We start from the raw sequence: 11,043 nt of genomic DNA, 5'->3' as shown, positions 1-11,043 counted from the left end.
TCGGCATCTTCTGCAATGCTGTTCTGCACTGCCCAGAGACAAATCTGTGTCACATGGGAGAGCAAATTGAAGAGCAGCATGAAAGAAATTGAATTTCTTGCCGAGCCTCAGCCTCAGCGTTGAATAAATACAACATTCTCTGAAGGGACTTGCCCAGCCTCAGCCTCCCCACACCAATCGGTGTTTCCACTGAGAGATGCCTTTCCTGCCTACATTGCAAGCCTCTCCCTGGGGAGGGCGAGAGGTGGCCAGGCAGGGAAGGTCTGACTTCTGTTTCGGACTCTGCAGATGTGCCCTTGAGCTGTGGAAGGCCTTGGGTGAAGAACCCCAGCTCACCAGGGAGGTGCTGCGGCAGCTGCTGGACAAGCTCCAGCAGAGACGCCGGGAGGAGAAGAGCGGCTATGTGTCCCTGGCTGTAAGTGAGATTTGAGATGTCACTTTGCGAACGCACCACCGCAGGGAGGATGGTGCATCTTTGTGTGTGTGTGTCTGTGTGTGTGTCTGTGTGTGAGCTTCGCCCCTTCTGAGCTTCAGGCCACAGCTCCACTACACAGCTCAGCTGACCTAACCTCCCTCGGCTCACAGCCGCCACAGCAAGCCCATCCCTTGGGTGGGGCTGCACTTTGCTGCTTGTGTCAGCCAGGGCCGGCTCCGGGTGCCAGCAAAGGAAGCAGGGACCTGGGGCAGCCAATAGAAAGTTGGGGCGGCACGTCCGGGTCTTTGGCGGTAATTCGGCAGCGGGTCCTTCATTCCCTCTCTTCCTCTTCAGCGCCACTTCGGGGGCAGCTCAATCGGGTTTTTCTTTTCTTTCTCTTCTCCGCTTGGGGCCGCCAAAAAGCTGGAGCCAGCCCTGGTGCCAGCAGCACACGTCCTCACCAGAAGCGCTTGTCGCGATTCCTCGGTCAGGGTGGGGCATTGCGGGAAGGCTCCTGAGGGTCAGTTGACGTAAATGACGCAGTGTCCACGCTGACACTGCATCGACCGAACTGCATTGACTTGGACTCTCTGCCCCTTGTGGACGTGGAGTTATGAACTTGGCCCCCAGGGGCAGTTCTGCCAATGGGAAGGAAATTCCATAGTTAGGGTGTTGCTGGGTAAGTGGCCTTGTGTTGACCTAACTCTGTCGTGTAGATCAGACCTTCGTGTGTCCTGGCTACCTCCAATCAAACCAAAGAGGTGTAAATAAAGTTTCCCCCAGGTAAAAGTTACAGATCTTAAGTGGTTTCTCTGCTGGTACCCTGGCTCCGTCGTCTTCTGCTTTAGATGGCCCTTTAGTGAGCAGGTGCAGTTCGGGCGTCTATTGGAAGTATCCAGGTTTCTGGCTTTGTAAACTGTGGCTAGAAACCTTCCCAGCATGGGATCTTGAGATGTCCAGTACGTTGGACTGGGCCAGAAACACTGGGCCTATGAGAACGCATCTCCTCAGGATGATTTCAGCCCGTCCAGTCACGGCTGGAAAGCCAAAGCGCAGGGTCTGCACCATTAAGAGAAATAACGGGGAATAACGTCACCCAGACTCTTCTGATCTTTCCATAGGGTTCCATCCCGCTTCCGTTCCAGCAATGGGGGAAGGTTTAGGAGCTTCCAAATGTCTCCTCCCCTCTCAGGAGCCAATCCTCTTTTGTAACATGCTGGAGAGGAAATGAGACATGACAAAAGGACAGTCGCAAATGGCAATGGGGGCAGGGGGCAGATTGGGATAGTTGAGTGAAATTCTTTCGCCCCTCCAGGCCATGAAGACCATTTACGAGGTCCTTTTCCTATGGGGATACCGAGAAGCCATCCTGGAAATGTATCCCCAGCTGCTCATCCTCTGCATCAGGCAAGTGCAGTTTGTGATGGATCTGCGCTTGCCAGGGACCTACATGGCCAGCGAGACATCCAGCCCCGAGGAGGGATCCAGCTGCCTCAGTCTCCTAAGGTAATGACTGAAAGGAAAAGGAAGAACAGATTTGTTCTGCTAAACACCTGGGGTCTGTTCATGGCCATCGGTGGTTCGGGTGCTGTCGTTGGCCCAGGCTCAGTTGGGTGCAGCTCTCTCTTGAGGGAAAAGGGTTGAGAGCCGTGTGTTCTTGTGAGTCACACTCGCTCATCTGACGCCGTCCACAGGCCAGCTGCTTTCCCCACACACTCAGGCAGCAGCCATGTTTGTGCGTCCATCCACCTGTGCCACCCGCCAAAGGGTCAGTGCTTTCATCACTGTCTGCTGAGCAAATCTGGGGGCCTCCGTCCCCGAACGCAGACAGAGCCACACCGGGAGCACATGGGGCCAGGCCCTGCAGGATCTCAGCCTCACAGGCAGGCAGGAGGAAGAGGGACCAGTTCATCTGGTTCTGTGGGCACAGTGAGGGGCTTCCATCTACACGGGAAAACCAGAGCGCCGGAAGACACCTCAGGTGGTGTAAACTGACATCGCTTTGCTCGCTTACACCAACTAAGGACCCGACCCCACATGCCAGCTTGAGTCCTGTTACCTGTCACAGTAAAGAGTCAAGTATTCAGCCATAGGGAGTGATGACACCAATCATCTTAAGAAGCTACATTGTCACTAATTGGTTAGAAACTCAATGAAACTGCAGTGTAGACAGGGCCCATTGGGCAGGGAAGCACCATGATATCACTCTGGATCTATCCTCGGGGAGGCTAGCTACTGCTGACCACGCTGTGTGTCCCAGGGCTTGTGCAGATTTTCCATGCCTGGGGCTGATCTCGTTGCCTGAGACTGGTATTTTTTTCTCTTTAGCACGTCAGTGGAGGCTGTGAAGACTCTTTTCTCCATGCCCGGCTACTGGAAGGAATTTGCCATCATCCAGTTTCAGCAGGGTTGGGACACGATAGCCTCCCGATATTACTACTCACAGGGTGTTGGCCTGATTGCAAGGTAGGAGCCCAAAGTTTCCTCCTCACTGGGTCTCTCTTGGGAATAGGATTTCCGTGTGAAATATTCCTCTGTTCCAGGCTGCCAGCTCAGCCCAGCAACTGGAGAGGAACTCTCTCTCCCCCTTGAAAATCACAAGGGACTTTCTGTTCCATGTTCCAGAGCCATGATCGAGTGTGAGAACCCTCAGCTCCCTGCAGTTTTCAGAGAGGCAATCACCATCGTCCAGAGTGAGAGGGAGGAGGAGCAGAGAACAATTGCCATGGCTTTCTGTATTGAGGTGAGATACATTAGTTGATAGGCGCAAGGGGGCTTTCTGGAGAGCAGCTCAGGCCAGTAAGCTCTGGGGCACATTGTCAGCAGCTCAGCAGCCTTACCGCCAGCTAGCTCCTCTCTGCACAAGGATGGTTGTGGGGCATGGCAAAGAGAGGGAGGGAGAAACAGGGTGAGATTGCTCCTGGCTGGATGTGCCTCGATGGGATTATGGGACAAGAGGAGAGGTTTCTCCAGTGCCCCAAGACCATGCTTCTCTCCTCACCTTTTCCTGAGGTTCTGCTTTTCTTCTGTCCCAGGGGTCTCTGCATGGCGCTCAATGAGGCCTGGAGATGCCCCTTTCCCTGGGGGTTGATTTGTGAGCTGTGCATGAGTCCAACTTTTGGGAATGAACCAACTGAAACAGCAGCAACTGGCTCCCTACGCACCAGAGACTTTGGGTGGGAGTAAGTGGCCCTTTGGTAAAGACGACTGTCCAGGGAAGAGACCCCACAGGAAGACCTCTGCTCCTCAACCTGATGTTGATTTGCCTCTTTGCAGTTTCTCCAGAGTCCTTCCATTGACACAGTGCTGACAAAATCAGAGCTCCGGGCGCAGCTCATGGAATGGACCAAGGACACAAATCCCGTCATATGTAAGCTCAGTCTGCGAGGCCTTGGCAGTATTGTGTTCCAGCCAGAAAAGGTAAGAGGCGTGGATTGCCCAGGGGACCAAGGAAGCCGATGTCTCTCAAATAGCTCGGAAACGAGAGCCAGATCCCCACATAAACCTTGTTGTTTAACACACAGCCCTCAAATGGTGGAGGTGCTTTCCTGAGCAAATCAAGGCATGACGTGCTCCCTGCTCCCATGAGCGGAGCCCTGATTGCAGATGGGATGCAATGGGGGAGGTGGGGTGAGCAACGACAAAGGTTACAGTGAGCAGCTGGCACAGAGTGACAGGAGAACGACTTTCTGCCCCGTTGGGGGGCTCTGCCATCCCTGGTTTCTCCTAGGCGGGAGTGGTGCAGCACGTGCTCCAGACTGTCACCCCGGAAAGTAATGAGTTGCCTTCTTCATTCCTGCAGGTGAGATGGTTACAGGCCCAGCTGCCAGGAACCGTTGCCAGGTTTTGTGACCGGGATGGAGGGTGTGTCAAGGAGGCCATGCACAAAGCTCAAGACATCATCTACCTCCTCAAGAGGGAGGGGCTTGGCTCCATCTCCCAGGACATTGCAGTCAGCCTTCGCCCCTTCATCGATGACGTAAGGCTTGGAACCCCAGGAGAAGCCCGTTCCCCCCCTCCACCTGTCTCTGATGCCCTTGTCTCTCTCTCCCCATCTCCTTGGCTCCCGCCCCTCAGGCCTGCCATGGAGCCTCCAAGGAGCTCCCCCGCCATGGGTGGGGAATGTACTGCTTAGCCACCTCCCTGTCAGAGCTCTTCTCGCCAAAGCTCAGTCTCAGCGCCATGCTCCCAGCCCCTGCTGCAGCCTTACCTGGGGGAGAGGGGGCCTGGCCCTGGGCAGATGCCCAGCTGTCTGGAGAACACAGGCCCCCAAAGAGGTGGAGATTCTCAGCAGGAAAGAGGTGGGTCGGGAATGCCCCGGCTCTCGGGGGCACCGAAGAGCAAAAGAAATGCTGTGTTTTGTAGCCGCGAATCCCTGCAAGGCTCCAGCAGCGGCTTCTCCCCTTCCCCAGACCAGTCTCCACCAGACTTCCCTCCCTCTCCCCAAATCTTCTCGGGTTCTGGGATTCTAGGCTCTCCAGACAGAAACTGCCTCTGGGACACCCTGGGGCTGCGCTGTCCTGCCCAGGGTCTCAGGCCCTGTACAAGATGTCTATGGCGCTGGCCTGGTGTCCGCCCTGCTCCCCCCACCCAAGTCAGTTCACACGGGGGAACCGGAGCAGCGGGCGGATTATGACTCTGTTGCGTTCTGCTCTGATACTGCCTGGCTTTAACCGGGCGTCCCCACCCCCCGTGTGTCATTGCCAGGAGAGGGGCAGTGTGCGCTCAGCTGCCATTTCACTGCTTGGCAATGTGGTGAGTAGGGTGCAGGACCCGGACAAAGCCCTCGTGCAGCAGGAAATCATCCACTGCTTGCTCCCGCTGCTGCTGCATCTTGCAGACCAGGAGGAGAGTGTGACACTGGTAAGTGCCACGGACATTATTTCCTTCAGAGCAAAGAGCCAGAATCCCCTGGGGCCCCCACTCCAGTCATCACCAGAGCCCCTTGCCCAAGCAGAGTCTTCTCCCGGCTTCACTCCCTGCTGGAGCCTCGTGCCTCATCCATCCTCACAGCACACAGCACAAGGGGTGGAGAAGGTCCAGTGTCCCCCACACTATCCCTCTCTCAGTGAGAACCCTCTTGGTCTCCCCTTCTCTTGCAGCGATGTAAACTGACGCTCTTCCGCTGCGCAGTGTTTCTCGGCTGGGCTCATTTGAAGAGGCTGTTCCGCAGCATGGCCTGGGATGGCTCCTCACAGCTCTTGAAGAGTGTCGGGAAGTGCCTGGTAGGTGAATTCCTTGTGCCTTGAGAGGGGTGAATGGGGACTTGAGAGAGACCTTTCTAACCCCACAGCCTGAGGACCCATCCGCTTCGGTCGGGTTGCAAGACTCTGTTCCAGGCTCTCTGCTGGTTCATTTCTGCAGGAGTTACAATCCGTTCACATTGTTGACAGTTTCCTCCACAACTGTCAGACCTCCAAACTTTTGTCTTTTCAAATGAAAGCGGAGGTTCTGGAGAACACAACAGTGACTTCAGAGAGGTGCTGCTCTGGTGTATGGGTTCGTATTGGCGGTTGCCATGGCCTGGCTATATGCTTTGGCCTTCCTGGACTATTCGCTGTGGGGAGAATATGCCATTTGTATATTGTGCATTTCTTCCTTCTTTCTTTCCAGATGCAGAACAACGAGAGCCACATCCCCAAATTCCTGTTCCAGGCCCTAGACTACCTGGAAAGCTCACAGACAACAATACGACACTCTGCAGCCTTGTTCATTGGTAAGCAGAGCAAATTCACTTCAGCTTTCTTAAATGTTTCCTTCAAAGCCCTTTTCTAGACAGCTGCTCTGTTCCCTCCGACAGCACCAGAATCCTAAAACGGGGGGTGTGTGTGTGTGAGAGAGAGAGAGAGAATTAACATGTATTCCAAGATGAAGGGAGCAACTTAGCTGTATCGACTGCACCAACTTCCCCTGCCCACAACAGCTCTTTGGCTGCGCCTAGGGGAGATTGAATTCACATCATGCTGGTTTGATGTGAATTCAGTCTCCTTTAGAAATCAGCTTCTCAGTAACTGCTGGGCATCTGATGCTTTATCTAATGTGCTTTGTGAACAGATGTAAGGAATGTATTTAATTTTCCGAAGGGCTGTCTTGGGGAAATGGCTGCATCTTCAGCAGTTTTCAGCGAAGGATTTGAAAAGTAATGAGATCCATTGTATTCATTGTATATCTAGGAAATACTATCCACCATTACTGTGATTTGTTGTCTGAAACAGTGAATGAAGATGGCATCTTCCGCCTGTATGAAGGTAAGGAAAGATCTCTGTGTGTTTGTGCCTCTGTGGGAAGTACAGGGGTGCAGCACAGGGCCCGAACACAGGTTTGAATGTGGACACAGGTCCCTCTCTGTCTAAGGACAGCATTTAAGGAAGAAGGATGGTCATGCGAGCGTCATCGAGCTACCACAATATGTGTATGGGAGCAGGGGAATTCCATCTCTAGCTCCTAGTCTAGACGTTGCCTTAAAGCTGTGTGGGGAAAGTGTCTTCATAAAGGTCTGAAAGTCTGTAATGGAAGGCCTGACAGTATTGAAAAGAGCCGTAGTTATTAAGGATGATGATGATGATGACAATTACCCTCATCACCTGCCCTCCCTGTAATGGAGTGATTGCAGGCCAGGGAGATTCCCTCCGAGATTGGTCATCAGCTCATAGGAAATCCCATGAGGGCACATGGGAAACACTTCTCCCTGTGACCTCTTGAGGAATGAAGGCACAGGGCCACAAAAGATTTCAGTAGACATTAGGAGCCTAAATCCCTTTGTGGATCTCGGCCTAAATGTTGGATGGTTTAATGTCGCTGCGGCTGTCACTTTCCTGTTCCATCGAAAGAACAAGTGCCCCCAACCGTCTGTGTGTAGGGGTGTGTGTACGGGTGTAGGCCGGCGGAGGGGGAAGTGACAAGATCGGGGTCTCCTCTCTGTGCAGGGCTATTTTGGGAGGAGCGGAGTTGTTGTTCTTGTGCCCTTAGACTCTTGGGGAGCTAATAGCAGGGGGCGATGGCCATCGGGAGTGGAGATTTCCTAGGCACCAGGCACATCAGCACCAGAGGCTTTTCAACCCGTTTCCTCTTGGTTTCAGCTTTTCAGGAAGTGCCTTTGAAATCTGACAGGACCACGTGGTACATCCTCAACAGACATTATAAATGGTTGCAGAAGCTTGTAAATCTCGTGTCGGGTTCTGCATTTGACTAGGGAACCGGGACCGACACAGAAGAGCTCTTTGTCCTGCTATGGTACGTACACCAGGCGCTTATCAACTTTTTGGTGTCCCTAGCCTCTGTTTGCCAGCAGCTAGGAATGGGTGACAGGGCATAGAGCACTGGATGATTCCTGTCTGTTCACTCCCTCTGGGGCACCTGGCAGTGGCCACTGTCGGAAGACAGGATACTGGGCTAGATGGACCTTTGCTCTGACCCAGTCTGGCCTTTCTCATGTTCTTATGTTTGGAACTGGGGCTGAACAACGAGGTGGATATTGGCAGATGACACAAGATTATGCAGATTAATCAGCCTAGAGGAGACTTTGAAGAAGTTCAAAGGGATCTAATCAAGCCATGTGACTGGGCAGCACAATGGCAGATGAAAACCAGCGCTGACCAGGGCAGGGCCATACACATGGAAAGCAGTGCGGTGAACGACTCCTCCATGTCGCTGGGGTCAGAAGCCAAAGCACGGCTGGCTGGGCCCAGTGGTTGGAGCAAGGGCGCTGGGGCCGCGTGCTCAGAGTGGTGGAGGTCGAGCCGAGGGGAGCCAAGGGTTGGAGCCGGAGTCAGGAGTCAAGAGCAGGATTGGAACAGGCTGGGGAGTAGGGCCAGGGCCGGATTAACAATTCCCGGCCTATGGGAGCTGCGGGGGGACGCGCGGGGGGAGGGCAGAGCCGACAGGCAAGAGCAGCCCCCAGGACAGAGGTTCCCGGTGCAGTGCTCATCGCGGCGACGTGGCTGCGGGGGGACAGGAAGAGCAGCGCGCGGAGCCGCCTCGCCCCCACCCCAGCCAGGCAGAGCCGGCCCGGCTGGAACGCAGCACACAGGGGCTTTAGGGGCTGCAGCTCAGGCCCCCCTTAGCCCTGCTCCTTTCCTGAGTGCACCATTGCCCCACTTCTGCCCCATTGCCACCCTCTGTTACAGGGCAGCACCCTGGAGCTGATCTCTGACATCTCTCTCCCTGGAATGAAGTCACTGCAGAGTCAGCACAACCCCACCTTTGGGCACCATGTAGGACATCTCACCCCACCGCACAGAGCCCGACATTCACACAGCTTCTCGCATGTGGTTCCCTCACTCATCAGTGCCAGGCGGAGAGAGGAGAAATTCTCCCAGACTCCCTTTAACCATTGCCAGCCCCCAGGGTAGCGGAGGTTGCGGGGGGTTGGGTGCTCTCTTTAAGAAATGCCAGCTCTCCGGGAAGTTGCAAATGAACATTAGCAAAGTGGGGTGGTTTTGTGCTGTGGAAAACCACCGTGCTTGAAGGTTTTGTTTTTCTAATTTGTGCTCCTGCCCTTTCTCCCTCTTCCAGACATCTAGAGGCCAACAGGAGCCAACTGAGCCCACCACTGATCCCATCTCTTGTGAGATGGCAAAGCAGCTGTTGCACGGGTAGGAGGAGACAGAAGAGGCCGAGCAGCGTGTGCCGGGGTGTACCAGCCCCACGTAACCCCACAGTCTAGGCGGAGGAAGCCAAGCCCCTCCCCAGCCCTGCCGGACACGCTACAACTGGAGCACCAGTGTGAAAGGGAGCAGCTCAGCTCACGCTAGGTAGAGCGCCGAAAATGGAGGATGCACCTTGGAGGCTCCAGTCCAGAAGCAGCTGAAGCCCCGAGGCGCCGAGACCCAGCCGCACCCCCGGGTGCCTGCAGACGTGCAAGGGAGATCGGAGTGTCTGGGAGTTTCCCACGCCGGGAGCCCAGAGACCCCCAGCCCGTGGCCTAGAGACTTCTCCTCTGAAGTAACCTGGGTGAACGAGCCATTGTCATGCTGAGTGACGTCAGCATGTTCTGGTTGGATCCCCACTGACTCAACGGCAAACACATTGGCCACGGACAAGGCCCTGGGCTAGGGCAAGGGGGAGTAAGGAGAGTCTGGGTCCCCCTGCCCTGGCTGTCATCCATCCTCGGGTGGCTGCCCACGTCCTCATTGCGCCACTAGACTGCACAGCCGTTGACTCTGGTCGTTGGGCCACACAGCCCCGACGGAGAGGATGGCCGCATGGACTCTGGTCGTTGGGCCACACAGCCCCGACGGAGAGTATGGCTGCACGGACTCTGGTCGTTGGGCCACACAGCACCGACGGAGAGGGCGGCCGCAGGGACTCTGGTCGTTGGGCCACACAGCCCCGACGGAGAGGGCGGCCGCAGGGACTCTGGCCATTGGGCCACACAGCCCCGGTCGGAGAGGGCGGCCGCACGGACTCTGGCCGTTGGGCCACACAGCCCTGGATGGAGAGGACAGCCGCACGGACTCTGGCCATTGGACCACACAGCCCCAGATGAGAGGGCGGCCGCACGGACTCTGGGCATTGGGCCACACAGCCCCGACGGAGAGGACAGCCGCACGGACTCTGGTCGTTGGGCCACACAGCCCCGACGGAGAGGGCAGCCGCACGGACTCTGGTCGTTGGGCCACACAGCCCCGACGGAGAGGGCGGCTGCACGGACTCTGGTCGTTGGGCCACACAGCCCTGGATGGAGAGGACAGCCGCACGGACTCTGGCCATTGGACCACACAGCCCCAGATGAGAGGGCGGCCGCACGGACTCTGGTCGTTGGGCCACACAGCCCCGACGGAGCGGGCGGCCGCACGGACTCTGGGCGTTGGGCCACACAGCCCTGAGTGGGAGGGCAGCCATTTTGGCTCTGGCCATAAGGCCAAACCACCCTGAGGCTAAGGACAGTTATTTAGTTTCACCCATGGGACCTCGCCCCTTCACCCCTAAGGCATCGCCCGTCTGTCACCATAAAACCCACACCATGATATAAGACTTTCGGGATCAGGATGCAAATATGAGTAGAAGCAAGGAGTAACATGTGACCTCTCTAAGAGCTCCTGCCACTCCTCTACCAATCTGGGGGTGTTTTATCTCCATCCATCTGCCTCAGGAATGGATTTGACCAATGGGGGAAAGTTCTGGAGCAGAGTGACCCATCCGGAAGTGGGTCACGTGACCCCTCCAAGAACTCCTCCCAGTTGGGGTGAGCCTCAGCCCCTTAGGACCAGCCAGAGAGGGGATTTCACCAAATTGGGTAAGTGCTGTGGTGGGGTGACCTGCCCGCAAGAGGGGCCCATCACTGCTCCATGAAATCCCCCCACCGTCCTCTACTAATCGGTCACGGTTTCACACACCCCATAGGCCATCCCAGAAGGGTAACGTACCGATCAGAATAGGCAGTGCCCGAAGGTCTAGGCCAGAAGCCGCCGATCTCTGGAGCTCCATGTTTGCGTGGCTGGCAGCATCCTCCTGGAAGTCGCAACACAACACTGCGTGGAAGAGCCCGTCTCGTTCCAAGGATGTCTTTTGCAGAAATCGTGGCCTAGGCCTGCGGGCTAAACCTGTTCTGGATTGGTACACGTTTACCTTCTGAGATGGCCTAAGGTGGGAGAGAAACCCTCGCCAATTGGTAAAGGGCGGTGTGA

The 11,043-nt window shown here is 55.8% G+C and overlaps 1 protein-coding gene across 1 annotated transcript; it reads left to right on the top strand.

Moving 5' to 3' along the window:
- The first annotated feature begins 1,790 nt into the window (after nucleotides 1-1,790).
- On the top strand, nucleotides 1,791-6,781 carry LOC144930939 (maestro heat-like repeat family member 5). The gene is made up of 7 exons (XM_078854718.1): nucleotides 1,791-1,921; nucleotides 2,744-2,881; nucleotides 3,041-3,158; nucleotides 5,213-5,278; nucleotides 5,518-5,640; nucleotides 6,029-6,131; nucleotides 6,753-6,781. Exons 1-7 carry the CDS (start codon nucleotides 1,791-1,793, stop codon nucleotides 6,779-6,781), a joined length of 708 nt encoding a protein of 235 aa, XP_078710844.1.
- Nucleotides 6,782-11,043: the final 4,262 nt, after the last annotated feature.

Source organism: Lepidochelys kempii, chromosome 11 (genome assembly GCF_965140285.1).
Source record: "Lepidochelys kempii isolate rLepKem1 chromosome 11, rLepKem1.hap1, whole genome shotgun sequence".
Lineage (NCBI taxonomy): Eukaryota > Metazoa > Chordata > Testudines > Cheloniidae > Lepidochelys > Lepidochelys kempii.
This window is presented reverse-complemented; position numbering and strand designations above follow the sequence as displayed.

Excerpts from the sequence above, each read along its gene's own strand:
- LOC144930939 (XM_078854718.1), top strand. The coding sequence starts at position 1,791 with ATGTATCCCCAGCTGCTCATCCTCTGCATCAGGCAAGTGCAGTTTGTG. Across the intron at positions 2,882-3,040 it reads GGTGTTGGCCTGATTGCAAG|AGCCATGATCGAGTGTGAGA; the intron begins GTAGGAGCCCAA and ends TCCATGTTCCAG. Across the intron at positions 6,132-6,752 it reads CTCTGCAGCCTTGTTCATTG|GTCCCTCTCTGTCTAAGGAC; the intron begins GTAAGCAGAGCA and ends ATGTGGACACAG.